A 17,024-nucleotide genomic window follows, 5' to 3' on the forward strand; every position below is an offset into this window, starting at 1 on the left:
TGTCAATTTCTACTTGACAGTTTTCTTAATGACATCTACATAAAGTGTAAGATGATAGGACTCCATATAGTCTTATACTTACTGCTGCATTTTATTCTATGTACCGGATAATACATTATAGACTAACTGTGACAATATTTGTTTGAGGTGGTACTTGTAGAACTTTTTATCTGTAATTCTAGTAGCAGTATGCTATTTTTTCGGCGAAAAAAAACAGTGACAGTAAATGAATACTGTACAAATAAAGGTTTAAAACATCAAATATTTGTGATGGCATCCAACCAGAACATGAGAATTGTTTTTGCACAATTTAGTGTCTAATTAGTGCGGCTTAGACAGTCATTAAGAAGTACAAAAGGTACTGGTTGACTAAATTACTTCCATTTTATCAAACTCTTGTCCCCAGGGCTTCTTTTTTGCGTTTGGTTTTGTAACAAGCACGAAAGAACTAGCTCAGAGATAAAAAAATAAAGTTGTGTATCTCGAAAAAGAAAAAAATAGTTTTAAGGGATGTGCAACCTCGCCTTCTCATGAGGCGCGAGATAACAATCTCATTCCCATGGCATTTTTCGCTTTTTTGATATCCGAGAGACGGCGCGACTCGACACCGTCCAGCCAGGGTATCAAAAAGCAAAAAAAGGCCCTGGGAGTGAGGTTCATTATCATCATCATCATCATCATCATCATCATCATAAAGCATTTTCATAATGCGTGCATATAATTATTTTTTTTTTTTTGTGTATATATATTTCTGCCATACGTCTCGGTCCCTAGCCAATGTGCATGCCTCTTCAAGAGAGGCCATGCTCTTTCCTGGGAGTGAGGTTGATGATTTTAAATAAATATGCCCTACCCCGGATAGATATGTGTGAGCACGTTCGTACTTGGGCGATCAGGATATACGATATAGCTGAAAGTAAAGTAAATAGCTACGAATCGAAAGCCGAATCGAAACTGATTGTGAGGAGGTTGAACCGACTGCTCTTTTTTTTCTCTCTAAGTTTTACGTGTTTAGAAAAGTTTGTTTATTGACACAAGTACTTATGTAATTTCTTAATGGTAGCTAGATATAAAGCTGGCGAATAACTGACATTTTTTGCTATGTAGGCAGGTCTAACTCCACCTTGGGGTAAATTTCAAAAATTATGCATGTCTTGTTGCTTCTTCGCTAGCTAAGCTTGCGTGATGTGCTTTGTTTGCATAATATGTTATTTAACAGATATATACGGGAAATAACTATATCTATATACATGTAACTAGACAGTTAGGCCCAACCTATAAACCAGGGATCTCATGTTCCAGGGACTAGATAGATAGATAGATAGATGTGCATATTTTACATGGCTAGCCTCACAAATATCGAGGGATATACCCTGTCTATTATTTCCAGGAGGGGCCATGGCGTAGATGGAGAGTCCTAGAGTATTTAATGCTCATTTTGAGCTACACAGACCCATTTTGAGCTACGCAGACCCAATTAGAGCCCGCGCTCTACTAGACAACTCCCGGCAACATCCAACGGCCCACACAGTGTGCCATCTTCCCAATTTCCCTCACATGGCTTGGGTTAACCCGGGGCTATGGTAACATTCACTCGCCCATGTTGAATCGCCGTCAAGAGGAATCGAACCCCGGTCTCCCGCACAGAGTACGAGAGCTATAACCACTAATCTACGGCGCCACTGTTTACTACGATGGCCCCTATGGCTCACGTTTCTTCCAATTTAAAAACACTTCTCTTCTATGATCCAAACAGTTCTCTTCTGTATTCTCACACTTCTCTTCTGCATTTTGACACTTCTCTGCATGTGGCCCCAAACTTTCTCTTCACAAGTAATTTTAAAAATCTGGTCCGCAGTTTTACACCCATGGTCTGTATAATTTTTTTCACTTTTTACACGTGCTCAATTTACGAATAAAAAATATTATTATTAAAATATTGTTGCAGGTCCCGAAGCATGTGCATGAATAAAATAATATCACGAATCAATTCAGATCAGTAGCAAAGTAATTAATTTTATTTATCAAGAGACACAATAAATGGCAAAATAGATGGCCACCAAGAGTCCTCAAAGTCATGGTGGTGTCAACCAAGCAAAGCACATTTCCTTTCAAAAATGTCAGGCTAGGATTTTAGATTAGAGCAATACGTATTTTGTTTAGAACAATAAAGAAATAATGGCCAGCCTGGTTAAAATTCTTATAAGAACGTGCGTATTAAAAAAGATAAACGAATGCCTTAACGGATACGTCATTTATTCCCTCTTGTCTCCCTAATATATGAAAAACGCAAAAAACCTGGAGGTGACGGGTCGGTCATTTATTCAAAAAGCGTGGGTTAGCGAAATCTAGCTCAATCTATATTCCGGACCGGAATTGGGTCTGGGAATTTTTTGAGTTCATGGAAGAAAAGTGTTTCTCACTTTGGAAGAGAAGTGTTTCGAACGAAAGAGAAGATTTCAGAGGAAAGAAGAGAAGTGTTTTAACTAAGAAGAGCAGTTTTTTGACTAAGAAGAGAAGGGTTTTTATTAAGAAGAGAAGTGAGCCATAGGGGCCATCGTAGTTTACTACATGCAGGCTGCGTCATATAGATCGCGTGCGTGCACCTTAGTACGCTCGTAAAATCTGTTAGACAAGTGAAAAATAACTCGCCTAAAATATTAATTCATTTCTTAGGTGTGTGAACAATCACGCTCCTAATTAAAACTGTAGCGAATAATAATTCTTAGAAATCCCATTACGGAAAGAAAAAAGAAAAAAAATGCGAGACTGCAAAATTTTTCTTTTAAATAAGGTCACGCGATTTCTTTAGAGTACAGAATTGCGAGTAGCGTGGAGAGATTGCAACTCTAAAGGGGAATTGTTTGGCCTTAAAAACCTTTTTAAATTATAACGTGTCAGATGTAATTGGCTGTAAAACCAAAAAGACGGCGCAAAAGTTGTTAATTTTGTGTGGTGTAAGATCTGTGCCAAATTTGAAAAGGAGATACAAAATTGTTCTATGATAAAAGGGACAGCAAAAGCTGCAATGCAACCATATATCGAAGGAACAAGTTTTGTGACGAAGTATCAGGTATGCATTATTTTTTTATTGGTATGATTACATCAGCAAAAAAATTGCCGAGGTAACTTTGTTGTGAAATTTAAATGCCACAATCAAAAACGGTCTATGCTAAAGAGCGTACGGTATAGAGAACATTGAAGTCGTCCCCTTTCCTTCATGCTGAAACTCTTATGATCGGCTGGTGCATTACACTGAGACTCGAACGAAAGACGGAAGACCATTTGGAACCATGCCACAAGTCATTCCAGCCTTCATCGTCACAGAGAATACTGCGAGAAGAGTGTGCACCCATGCAAGTTAAACATAACCAGAACATGGGAGAGGTTAGGTGTCCTGTAACTTAATACAGCTTCCGGACGAATGTTCTCATGATGTAATACCAAAGAATAACATGTTGAATAACGTTTAAAAAAGGGGAAAGAGGAATCGAATATGTTTAGTAATATTAGTTAAAAAAATTGTATATCGTATTAAAAAGAAGTCCAGAAGTTCTGTCTCCCACACGGCACAGCAGGCAATAAGTCAGCCCTGCCCTCGGTTTTGTGAGAAGAGATGTTCTGCGAAGACTCAAACAATTGAGTCTCCTGTACAGTTTTGCTTCATGTTAAGCATTTTTGAAGCATGCCACTGGCGAGTTCTGCGTTATACAACCTAATGATGCCCTAAACTAATGAATAAATAATTCATTTTTAAACGCACATGTTTTTCATTCAAATTAAGAACTTTCATTCATTTTTTTCTTTGATTATTATTATAGTAAATAATTTGTACAAAAGACATTTCAGGTGCGCATTTTTGAAGTGACTAAGGTGTTTTTGGTGCGTGATTGAAAACGCTGCTCCATTGTTGCAGAAGCATGCGGAGTTGGGTGGCGATCGCGCACCTCAAAAGACCAGGACTGCTCAGGCAAGTGATAAATCACGCACCAAATTCTCTGAAAAGATTTTTAGGAGCGCTGCATACCACACGCCTGTGTTTTTTTATATGCAGCCTGTGCATGCAATGGTCATTGTGCTATATGCCAGTGCAAGCTAAGCTGAGGAGACATAAAGTGTTTAGCATTTGGAATGCACAGCTAGCATTGGTTACAATAAAAAATCGGCGTGTATAACTCGCAAGACAATGAATACTGTGTGTCATAATGTTTGTCCTAAGCTTAATGCTTTGTTTACTTCGAAGATATGTTGACTGAAGTAGATGTTAGTTCTGCCTAATAATTCTGGCTAATATGACCATTAAACAGCTGATTTGTTATAGTTAAATATACGAAGATACTTTAGCTGATCCGAACTAAGAAAAAAATGATCTTTGATTAGAAAGCGCATCTGCCGACAAGCGCGAAAACATTAAAATCTCTGGTTAAGGGGGATCTAATGCCTTGATCGTGGATCTGATGCCTAGATCACAAGACCCCTGGTTAGTAGGCTGACCCTAATTGCTAGAGGAGAATTTTATTAAAATGTGTGATAGCAATCCTGACTGTCTATTAGCTAGCAACTAGCTAGTGTATAACATCGTAATTACTTGATTTTCTAATCAAACGGCTAAACAAGGAAAATTTCTGCCTTAAGAGATTGTTTTCCCCGTCTTTTTGTTTTTTTCTATGTGTTTGTTTTTTCCATGGAAGAATGGAATATTAAAATTCCACTCTCGTCATTTCTCTTTTAGTTTTAGTTCTTTTAGCTTTTCTCTTTTAAGCGAAATTGTTTATCTAGCTGGAAGTTTTATAAAAACATCCATCTGATGGTGAAATACAAGAACAAGCTTTATTACAATGCCTCTAAAAGTAACAAAGCCAGCTCTCTTATTTTTTATATATTAAATTAAATTTCATTTTATTTATTGATATATACTTTTTCTAAAAAAAAACAAAAAAAAAACACAAATACAATTAAGAACAATTTGAAATGTATTTGAATTAAAATTAATTAATTAATTAATTAATTAAAAGGAATTTCGAAACTAACTCTGAAACAAATTTGATTAAAGACTTTTTAGCATCGTTCTTTTAAATTTAAAGCTCAATAACTTGAAAATCGATGGAAATAACTGACATCATCTCCTGCATGGGTAATCAGAAAGCTAGGACAGCAGTGCAGCATATAAATATGCTGCAGAATTGACAGAACAGTTAAATTTACAAACATCAAAAAACTTTAAATTGAAGAATTAAGCTGTAATGTGATTCTCGACACACCTTGCTTTCAAAAACAAGACAGAATTATATAGAGCTGTAGTTGCAACAAAAACTCTTTTGATAAGATAAATATGGGAGAAGTTTAAGGGGAAAAATTGAATATGAACAAAATGAGAAACATCCACCCTCCCCCCCCCAAAAAAAAAAAAAAAAAGAAAATTTAAACATAGGGAAAAAGCAAGAAAACAATGTATAAATACTGTAGTAGTACATCTTAAAGCAATAGCGTATCAGAAAATAGAAAATATATTTCAATCTTCATCATTGTCCTCTAGTTCCTCGTTATGCTCTGGTCCATCGTTGTTCTCTGCTTCTTCATTTCGCCTCCTGTACCATTGCATCTTTCAAGAAACCATCAATTTTTTTGGCTTCTTTTCACAATTTCCTTGCTACAGTTTTATTTGCCCCTCCATTTCTCCATTTTAACAAGGCAAGGCAATTAGGAATTACTACACCGACCTTTAACTTCCTCAATCTTCACAAGTTCTTTGACAAGTTTCAAATCTTGATTGTCTGAAACTGGGTTTTCAGGGACTTCAGGCACTTTTACAGTTGGTGGCAGATCACCTTGCTCCTCAGCTTCGTCATTTTCGGTACCTGCAGCTGATCCATTTACTTCATACTCTTCCATATCATTGCCTTCACCCTCATACAGTTCCATGCCTTCATCTTCAAGTTCTTTATTTAAGTTTTTGGAACGTTTTCCTTTTTGAACTCCTTCTGGAGGTGTTACTGTTTTTTCAACTTATTGCTCGTAGTTATGATTTCATAAACTTCTCCCTAAAGGCTAGCATTTCCTTCCCTACGAGATCCATGATTTTGTTGCTGACCAAGAGATCTTCAGAACCGTCAAAAGCAAGAGTCATTATATTCTTTTTATATTATATGCATCTTCACAGTTAATTTCAGATTTAACATACGCATCATCTGATTGCTAGATGGCGCTGGTATTTTATCTGGATGTTTAGTTAGAAGGTCTAGCACAAGTTGCATTTCTTTCTTTCGGAATGCAGCTTTGATTTCTCTATATGTTGTATCATTTACGTGAACATTCCTAGTTATGCCAGCACCAATAAAAGTATGTGAAAATACCCCTTTTGAAACAAGGCAGATTCAATTTCAAGAGGTAAATGTGCAGAATAGTCATCAGTTGTGAATATGCCTTATTTTGAAGGTGGGAATGCCAACGGTATGGTCGGCGATTTCTTAATTTATTCTAGCATTTGTTTAATACAATATGAACCTGTCTCTACCCATTGATTTGAAACTTTTTCTGGAGGGTTGACAGTGACCCTCAATCCTTTACCTTTAAACACAAATCCTAATGGTGGTGGTTTGAATTGCTGTACAGATGCTGCAATAGTCATGAATGCAAAGTTCACGTGAGAGGTGATGGTTTTCCTTGACAAAGCAAGACTGATCTCTTCCTTTAAAGTTAAGGTAGCAGTAACCCTTTTAAAAATCGGATTTTTTTTCACAAAATAAGTTACGAAAGGTTATATATCCATATTTTTTCACTTATACGCACTTATCTTTCATCAAAAATATTCAGCCTCAACAATTCCTCTTTAAAATAAAATTAAAATAAGTAATTAGTTTAGCCTACACGCTTGTGAAATTGTATGGAAAAAATGATGCAGTTATTAAAGAGAAATCTTAATAACAACAAAGATGACACATTAAGAAGAAATTTAAGACAATCTTCATTATGCTACACTGCACGAGCTTTAACATTCAATAGCATTTTTGTGTTACTTTAAAATTTTCAGACATGCTTGGTGAATCATGCAGCCATGATACAGTGTGCGGAAATCTTTTTATTTGGAATTTTGTTCTTTTAACAGCGTTCAATGCTGCAGGGGATGCTAACAAAGTATCTTTTGAAAAAAACAAAAGTCTATTGTTAAAAAAATATAAATGAACAAAAAAACTCAGCACACCGTTTTAACAGAGCAAAAACAGAATGCTTATGATACATTTTTAAATAGAAATTTCTGCTGACTCAGCTATTTTGGTGTTAAGTTAAAATCATTTTATTATGTATTAAGGCCTATATTTTTAGAAAATAGTAAAAAAATGTTATAAATAAAACACTGAGTAAATAATGCAGCTATTTGGACAGCCATAAAAGGGTTACTGCCACCTTGAGTGTGATGACAATTCATTGCGATGCAGAGGCATTTAATCAGCTGACAAGATAGGAGGGTCCACTTTGAACTTATAGAGCTCCATATGTTCTTAAGAAACTGTATAATCCTTTCCTTTCTTGCTTCTTGTGAGATAGCAAATCGTTTGTTAGGGTGCCAAGTGACACGCTGTACTCTTTACACCAGCAATCAATCCACTTGTTAGTCAATTTCCACTCATTAGCTTTCTCGTTAGCTTTCTCGTTAGCTTTCTGTTCTAACTCTCAGTAATTATCATAACACTACTTGTGCTTTTGCTTTCAATATAAATCTTAGAAGTCGCCCTTTCCAAGATGACCTGACATTGATAAAGTAGTCAAATAAAGCGGAGCTCACTTCATTGGCTCTTTTTGGTGGGCTAGCACCCAGTAATCTGTACTTGTTTTTACTATCATTGTCAAATGAAAAGTCTGTCAAGTTTTTCTGAACAACGTAAAACAAATTTGGTAGCAGATTTTAATTCTTTAGAATCACACTTCTCTTTCTTCATGTAAGTAAAATAATCCCGAACAAATGGTTATATATAGTCAGTTTGGGTTAACAGGTGCACTCACTTCCTTTTCTTTGCATTCCAAACTGCTTTGTTGATTTGAGGGTCTTTCTTGTCGGCATCGTAATTTGCCTTCTTCACCTTTAACACATCACCAACTTTCTGCTCAGTAAATTTTTTGCCTCTTGGCTCTATAATCCATCTTATCATTTTTATTTTAATATCTACTACCTAAAAAATAAAAGCAGGAAATTTTTAAAATTTTAGAAAAATTTTAATTTTTAATTTTTTTTTAAAAAATGTTTTTTTATTAGTTGGATGTAACTTGGACTTTCAAAAGTTTGGCTGTTATTTTCTATCTTAATTTAACTGTGTATATGGGAACGTGCAAAAGAAAACAAAATATAATGATGTTAAATACAAGTTTGTTAGGCAAATAGTGTTTCCTGTCAGCAATTTTTTGCAGACATAGAATATATAAATTAGTTGTACTCTACAATATATAAATAGCTTTTATCTGTCTGTTAATCATTGAGAAAATAGTTGTACTATAGACAATACATGATATAGCAAATGTAACATGTATGTCAGGCCAATTTTAATAACTAGTCCTTTTGTTTTAGTTTACTAAGGACCTTATATCTTTCCTTAGATAAACATGACTACCAGCGCTGAGGAATTGAAAAGGGCACTACAAACCAGGCAGATTGATAATTTAGCTCCAAAACCCTTTGGAACTCATTCAACCTCCTTTAAAGGACGCAGTGTTACAGGCAACGGTACTACACAAACTCAAGGTGTGGGACCACAGTTGACATCTAATGACTTGTCAAAACACAAACTAAAACCAGTTTCAAGCTCAAATAGTGTAGTAAAGGAAGAAAAACCAGATGAGTCAAATGTGCCAGAATTTCTTAAACATCGACTAAAATCTCCTGCTGAAAGAAAAGCAGCTGCTGCACAAAAAGACAATGCTCAAAAAACTATTTCAAACGCATTAGGTAAGAAACCTCTCGCTTCTCAAAAGCCCACAATAAAACCAAAAGTAGTACCAAAGCTGCCATATAAAGAGGAAAAGAAAGATATTGTGAGTAGTGAGAAAAGCAATAATTCTGATAATAATGACGAATCTGATGGAATTACTAAAATTAGGTCAGGATCTGTTCGCAACAGTGTGAATTTTTTTAAAGAAATTGATCAAAAAGCACATCCAAATCCCCCACCTAAGGCTCCTGTTAAACCACCAATTAAACCAAAATTTAACATTGTAAAAGATCAACCTGTTCGTGTTCAAGAAGAACAAGAAGAAGAGAATTACGATGATGTGGTGGAAATAATCAACAAAGGGACAGATCATAAAACTGTTGTGCAGGAAAGTGTTGAAACGGCTGGGAGTAATAATTGTGAGGAAGAATGTTACTACGATGATGTTGATCCCGATTCTTTTCCACAATATAATCCGCAAAGACCATGTGAGCAGTCAACTTCAGAATTATACGATGATGTATGTAATGGTGACAATAATGATGAAATATACGATGATGTTTGTGAAGAAGTGTTATCACCTTGTGAACCAGCAAGTAAGACACTGTCAAGTGTAAACACGGCTGTGAGAAGCAGCGAGTTGCAACAAGAAACAAAAAGTGATTTTACCCCAGTTAAATTACCGAAAACATTTTCATATATTGATCCAGACAAATTAATTCCACCATTCGGTTTGGACAAATGGCTGAAAGCTATTTTACATTCCAATCAATCAAAATTGAAAGATTTTGCAAATTTTACAACTCAAGGTGACGACACAGCTGTTAAAATGATACCTACTGAAGATGATGAGATAACAGGTATACATTTTTATGCAGCTCGAAAATATTTTTATTATATATACAAAAAAATTTGTTCCACCTAACATTTTTTTGGTTTTTTAAACATACAGTGACCACAGCAGGAATTTTTTTCAATACTTTTCCATAGCCTTTTTAAAACAGAATTAAACATAGCACAGTTATACTTTGTCATAAAATTTTTGTTTAAAAAGTTCTAGAATGAATTTTAACATCTTTTTTAAAGAAAAAAAAGAAATAAAAGTTTTTTAAAAATTAATGCTGCAATGCCAAAAACGGCCTAATAATCCAATCCAATAACAATCCCATTTTTTGGTATAATCTGAAAATCAGGTTTTGTCACATTTTAAGACTTTCTGATTATTCCTAATGAGATAAATTTATGATATGTTTTAGTTCGAATTTGAAATTTTACTTATAAAAGTGCTGGTCATTTGAAAACCCACTTATGGAGTGTTATTGTTGTCCAAACTGTGTCAACACTCTTGATTTTTTAAACGTATTCTAAGAAGTTAACTTAACCTTCAATTAATTTAACACTCTTGTAATGAAATTGTTATTCTTATTTTTCTCTGGGCAGAATGCTCTCTTTTCTCTTTGTCTTTGTTGTCGCGTAAATAACATTGAAGTATTGGTATTTTTATGTTTAGATGAAATTTATGATGATGTTGCAGGGTAAGTGGCTGTAAATAACAAAAACAACATATTATTTTTGTGCAAAAAGAACAGTATGGTGGCAAGGTTTACTAATATATTCTGCTTGTTTATAAAGAAGTCAGAAGATATTTTTTAATATAAAGAAGGCTTTAGACAATGTGGAAAACGTCTCATGATAAATTGACATTATCTTTCCATTCATTTAGGCCTGCTGCTCCTGTGAAGGAAGTCAGTGATAGCCCAAAATTGGACTCTAAGTCTGCGAAAGAACGTAAGAAAGAAGAAAAAGAAAAAGCAGATCGTGAGAAAAGAGAAAAGCGTGAAAAAGAGAAAAAAGAAAAAAAAGAAAAGGAAGAAAAAGAGAAGGAGAAGAAAAGACGTGAAAAAGAGTACAAACAATTCAATGTAAGAATGTGTTTGTTGTTGTTGTTTCTAGGTTAATATTTTGCATACAAAGATGATTTGTATCCTATTTCAGGGTGTCAATTCTGCCAGAGAAGTCAGGAACTGTTAGGTGCTCCTAAAATATTACAAAGTGTTAGTGAAAAGTCAGGGATATGCTTCTTTGATATGTCAGGAGATTGCAAGGTTTATGAATGGTCCATCAGAGCTATTTCAATTTTACAAAATATTAGCAAGGGTCAATATGATTGTAATTAAATTTACAATTTTAAGGGTAATTAAAGGTTCAAATAAACGCAAAGTCGCAAATAGCCTGAAAACTATGGAAACGTCAGGAATTTTAGTCAAAAAAGATCAGGACAATGTCAGGATTATCAGGAATGCCAGGAAAACTGGAGTTTATGTTAGGTGAATCTTTTTGTATCAGTTACTTTCAAAGTTACTGTCCTCTTTTTTAAACCTTGGAAAAAAAAAGTGTTAGGCTGTATGTACCATAGTTCTAACAGTAAAAATTTATGAAGCCAGAAACAATGCTTCCCTTAAGAGTGGTGCTATCATGTGTTTGTCATGACAATTTTTTTATATCCTTGATATAAACAAAAAAATTTATTAAAGCTGGCTATTTTACAATAGCTTGCTATATTAGCAACAGCATATTCGCCACACCCGAATTTCTTCACATTTGCAATGCTCCTTAATTTGGCTCAGTTAACCTCATATTTTCTAAGTTTTTTTACAGTCAACATGTAAGTCACTTTTTAAAATAATGTAGTCTAAATTTTGTGATTGACTTAGCAAGTGCAACATGTTGCCACATTTTACACTTGAAAAGTTATTGCATTTTACTTATTTCTCTCCTGGAAATGTCCCCTCGAATTTCTTTAGTTTTTAACTCAAAAAAAGAGTAGCCATTCTGAACAGGCAAAACCAATTTCAAAGTCACGTTTCAAAATAACGTTTTAACTGACTTGCCAATGTTTACAAACTTTTGTTGATTAAGATACATACACACATATTGTTGTATTCAAAAATGTAGGATGGTTCGAAATAAGATGGCTATTATTAAAATTTATACTGATTTTTTTGAAAGCACAGGATCCAAAAGGAACAATTGTTTTTACCTATATTTTCTTTTCTTTTTTTAGAAAAAATGGTTTTAAGCAAATTTTTGGTTTTTTTAGATAGATTTATTAAACCTTTAATTTATCTGGCATTTTCTACCAACAGAGATGACTGCATAATGTTCATTGCTCTGAATGCATAATCAAGCATTAAGTTGCACGGAAAGTGGTCTATTTAAAGTTTTGCATTTCTAGCTTTATGAAAACATTCACATCTACTCAACTGCGCAAATCAATTATCCTCAAACCATTGTTGTTTCTTTCGTTGTGTTTTTTTTATATATTTCTTCTTATTTGTATAGTTGAATCCTGATCTTGCTCTACCATTAATTGGCACAGTCATGTGTAAGGTGGATTACAAACCGAAAGGAAAGACAGATTTGACATATCAAATTGGTGATGAAATCAATATTATTAACGTTCCAAACGAATCATGTCCAAATGGTAAAATGTTGGTACAACATTGTGGTACAGGAAGAAGTAAGCCATTTTTTTTATACATTCATCTATATTGTGGTACAGGAAGAAGTAAGGCATTTTTTTGATACATTCATCTACATTGTGGTACAGGAAGAAGTAAGCCATTTTTTTGATACATTCATCTACATTGTGGTACAGGAAGAAGTAAGCCATTTTTTTATACTTTCATCTACATTGTGGTACAGGAAGAATTAAGCCATTTTTTTTGATACATTCATCTACATTGTGGTACAGGAAGAAGTAAGCCATTTTTTTATATATTCATCTATATTGTGGTACAGGAAGAAGTAAGCCATTTTTTTATACATTCATCTACATTGTGGTACAGGAAGAAGTAAGCCATTTTTTTATACATTCATCTATATTGTGGTACAGGAAGAAGTAAGCCATTTTTTTATACATTCATCTATGTTGTGGTACAGGAAGAAGTAAGCCCTTTTTTATATATTCATCTATTTTTTTTTATGGTCTGTGACCTCTTAGTTATGCAGTTCTCTTTGTAATCACGTGGTCCGTTGTTTGACTCACAGTATGGGCATGTTTGCAAGTGTCGTTACCACAACTACGGGTAAACCCATACCATGGAGGGTAATTGGGTAGGCGTAGCCGGTGTATACTTAATGTATACATTCAGAACACAGGACCCACATTGCAGTTGTTATATCCTGTATAAATATTCGAAATGGTTATAATATTTTTTCAGTAGCAATTTTTTTATTTCTTCCTATCTATTTTCTCTTTCTCTCGACAGACCTTTATAACTACGAACGTTATGACTTTCATAACATCGTGGACAGCATTATAATTTTAACTGAATGCAATTTACGGTTGAGTTCTTACCATTAATTTCCTTATACTCATTTTGATATCAAACTTCATAAAACCTGATTTAAATCCCACTGGATGATAAACGTGCAGATTGCAACCACTGTTCAATTTTATATTTTCTTGTATTCTTTAGTCGGCTATGTTTTACGTCAAGATTTTGGAATGGAACTTGTAAGTATTCTTTATATTCTTTTTCTTCTCGTTGACGTACTTGTAAAGAGTGTCGATCAAAAGGTACAATTTTATAAGAAGTTCACTTTTTGTAAAATATTTCTAACCTTTTTTTATTTTTTCTACACAGCCACCTGAGGATCATAGATCGCGCAGTGTGAGGTAATTATTTTGTATATATTTTTTTTAATGTTGAAATAGTGACAACATTACCCCATAATGCTCTCTTTTTGCATTCGGATTTACAAATTTTTTTCCCTCTAGTAAACCCGTTTTTTGAGCATGGTTCGAAAAAATAATCGTTCCTCCCCAATAGTCTGACACGTGGCATTACTATACCTGCTCACCTACATTCTTTAAAATTTCAGTCTTGCAGTAGCGTGAGTAGGCTCCTGCAACAAATTGATGACGATATGATTGTTGACACCGTCAAACATATCATTCATACTAGAATATGAAGTAAAAGTTGTAAAATCAATGATATGGAACAGATTTGTGCTAAACCTGTGGTGTTATGCTTTTTTATGATCAATTTTTTTACCTGTTTAAAAACGTTCTGCGTTTTCTTCGTCGTCGAAAAAAATACTAATTTAAAAAGCAGCCAGCCGGCTGCAGAGTAGTGGTCCCAATTCAACCTTTTATCCGTGTTTAAAAAAGGACTTCGCTTCAATAATTTTGTCCATGATAGATTTATTTTTGTATTTGTAACAACGTATTTCTTTACCGGGTAAAATTTTGTGTCCAAAATTATTATTTAAAGTTGTTGTTGTTGTCTCGAAAGAAAAAAACGATTTAAAATAAAGAGAAAATCATGCTCATATACATGTGGTAACTTTGTTGCAAGAAGAATTATTTTGAATATAATCTTTTTTTAGTCTCATTCCAACGGAAGACGATTTGGAAGAAGTTCAAGAAACATATGAAGAAATCAACGTTCATCAAGCACCCCCTGTTCCTGAAACACCACGCCCTCATTTACGCCCGGAAGGTATTTCTATATATACGTTACGTTAATCTTACTTGTACCACAACTTATTGCATGCAAATTAGCAAGCACGAGAATGTTTTGAAACGTAAAACGCACATTTACATTCTGTCTAAAACGCTAGGATTGTACAATTTTTATTTATATTTGTGGATACTTAAACATGCGAAAATTTTTACGCGTGATGTTGCTATGATGGAAGTATATTACAAGCTACATTTCCATCGTATTGTGTTTGAACAATTTTCTACTGCGTGGTCATGATTGGTCGCCATAGCAATTTCTAAAAGTGCGATTATTCGCTATAGAAAAAGCCGGTCTGTAAATTGTCAGTCTGTAATTTTTAATTTCTTTTTAGCACCTATTGAGGAAGACATGTATAACGATATTGCAGATGAACGTATGTTGATTTCTTTATATTTTTTTTTTTTATGAATTTAATTTATTTACACATTTTGGTGATTAGTTGCAACGTGAAATATAGGTTTAAAAACAGTGCCACCAATCCAAGATCATGTGAAGATTTATTCTTAGTGTAAAACAAGCTTAACTACACGTAACCGATTTTGTGAACACGTTTAATTTCTTTTCTATAGCGGCGGAAGATATTTATGAAGAAATTTAAACGGATTGTGCTGGATGTGAGAAGCCATCTTGGAATGCTTCGAGTCGGGTAGAAAACATATTGTCGATACTAGAAAAAAAAAACGTCTCGGAATTCATTGTCGGTCTAGCAGACCATTTAGTAGATTTATTTTCTACACAATTTTTGTGAATTATTTAAACACTTCCTACGTGTATATTATATATGATATTTTAAAGGGAAGAAATTATAGTGGGAAATTTTGCGGAAAATGGCGAAATTTAATTTGGCGGATCCAATTGGGGAAAATTAGTGTTTTTAAAATGGATTGGAGAGGGAAAGTTGATTAGATCCATCACAAGCCCACACAAATACGAAATGAACAGATGATATCTGCGCCTGTTGAAGAATATGGCTTGCATTTGCAAGGCGTCTTCTCAATCATATTTAAATCAAGCAGAATTAGCAAAAAGTAATTATTTTTATTATCAAAAATTTGATATTGTTGTCTTCTTTTGAAACAATGTGTAGCCTATGCTGCAAAAATATCTTAACTTTAAAATTGACACGGTTTACTTAAAACGCTCAAGGTTTTTTGTAGACGTTTCTACAATTTTTACCAGTATATGCACATAGTAAACCTCCTGCTACCAGCCAGTGTTTTGCGACCGGGTGGACTGCCTAATGCACTGATCATGCATGCATTTGCATCAGTTTTAATACGATCAATTTTTTCCGTTCATGAAATTTTATTTTTTTTATTTTACATAGATTATATTTTTGTATTTGTAACAACATATTTGCATATCGGGTAAAATTTTGTGTCCGTGTTTACATGAATTTAAATTCACTTCGCATTTACAAATTGTACATATTATATTATTTTTTATTATAAAGTAGATTATTCAGTGCGGAAGAGAAAAATCTTGAATGGCTGACGAGACATACTATTTCGTCAAAATTTAAGGTTCTCCTCCTCCTTCGCCTTTCAGCCATAATTATATATGTCACCTACCATTTGTGTTGGCCAAACATTTTTGTAGTGAGAGAGTACACATATCTTTTTCATCTCTCCAAAAAATAGTAAGTAACTTTAGTATAAAAATTACATAATATGACATAAAAACATCAATTTAATTTTTTAAGATGTGTGTTAAAACAACACATTGTCAAGCCTATTTTTATTTTCGGTAGAAATTAATTTATTTACACCTTTTGATGTAATGTGAAATATAGGTTTAAAAACCAATCCAAGGTGACAGCTTCTCCTGCCTGATTTTTACACGTGTAATTTAGGGATTTTGATAATCTTTGAAGTTGTTTGCCTTTCTGTTAAGCAACCCTTAAGCAAACAACTTTTTCTCTCGAATTCAAAACATTCTTTAGCAACTCAAGTACTATGTCAAAAGTTCAGTTGGTTATAACAAAAGACACTAATAAATACTACGTGTACTAGCAGGATAGACATATAATTGGACGGGATGGTATATTGGTACACTAACTTTAGAACTCTACGTTCCTGGTTCTTCTTACATCTCAATAAAAAAATTGTCATTTTATTTCAACTTGTTTCGTCGGCCATTACTATGGAAATCTCTAAATCTATTTGTTTTCAATATCTTGGAGATAGATAGTATGCGAACAGGAGATAATATATATATATTATGTATATATATTATATAATATCTTACGTGAAAAACGTTCGCTCGTAAACAATTTTTTGTGAGATTAGGCGTATTCGTATGTGGAAATATAGTACGATTTTGTACAATAAAGAATTTATTTTTCGAACGCACTCTTGTATATGTAATAAAAATGTTAGATTTTAGTTTTATATTATCACTTTGTACATAAAACAATTTCTGAACAACGCTCTATATTTGAGTTTTATTTTATACTGATTTATTTGTCGTCCTCGGGTGCTTCATACAATAGAAGGCTCTTCCAAACGTTTTACGAAGTGATAGGTAAAATAGAACACTAACCAACAAATCCCCAACGAGATAGCAGCCGCCT

At 33.8% G+C, this 17,024-nt stretch overlaps 1 protein-coding gene across 1 annotated transcript; it reads left to right on the forward strand.

Moving 5' to 3' along the window:
- The first annotated feature begins 865 nt into the window (after positions 1 to 865).
- LOC130630703 (myb-like protein X) lies at positions 866 to 16,903 on the forward strand. Its single transcript, XM_057444290.1, has 10 exons — positions 866 to 968; positions 8,590 to 9,781; positions 10,432 to 10,456; positions 10,645 to 10,843; positions 12,264 to 12,441; positions 13,403 to 13,440; positions 13,571 to 13,602; positions 14,316 to 14,428; positions 14,784 to 14,825; positions 15,022 to 16,903. The coding sequence occupies exons 2-10, from the start codon at positions 8,596 to 8,598 to the stop codon at positions 15,048 to 15,050; spliced, it is 1,842 nt and encodes a 613-aa protein (XP_057300273.1). The 5' UTR covers positions 866 to 968; positions 8,590 to 8,595; the 3' UTR covers positions 15,051 to 16,903.
- The last annotated feature ends 121 nt before the right edge of the window (positions 16,904 to 17,024 follow it).

The sequence above is a fragment of the Hydractinia symbiolongicarpus genome, chromosome 2 (genome assembly GCF_029227915.1).
Source record: "Hydractinia symbiolongicarpus strain clone_291-10 chromosome 2, HSymV2.1, whole genome shotgun sequence".
Lineage (NCBI taxonomy): Eukaryota > Metazoa > Cnidaria > Hydrozoa > Anthoathecata > Hydractiniidae > Hydractinia > Hydractinia symbiolongicarpus.

What these genes read in the sequence shown, in the direction of transcription:
- LOC130630703 (XM_057444290.1), top strand. Translation starts at nt 8,596, where the DNA reads ATGACTACCAGCGCTGAGGAATTGAAAAGGGCACTACAAACCAGGCAG. An exon ending in TGAAGATGATGAGATAACAG is followed by an intron (nt 9,782 to 10,431) that starts GTATACATTTTT and finishes TTTTATGTTTAG; the next exon opens with ATGAAATTTATGATGATGTT. An exon ending in CATAGATCGCGCAGTGTGAG is followed by an intron (nt 13,603 to 14,315) that starts GTAATTATTTTG and finishes ATCTTTTTTTAG; the next exon opens with TCTCATTCCAACGGAAGACG.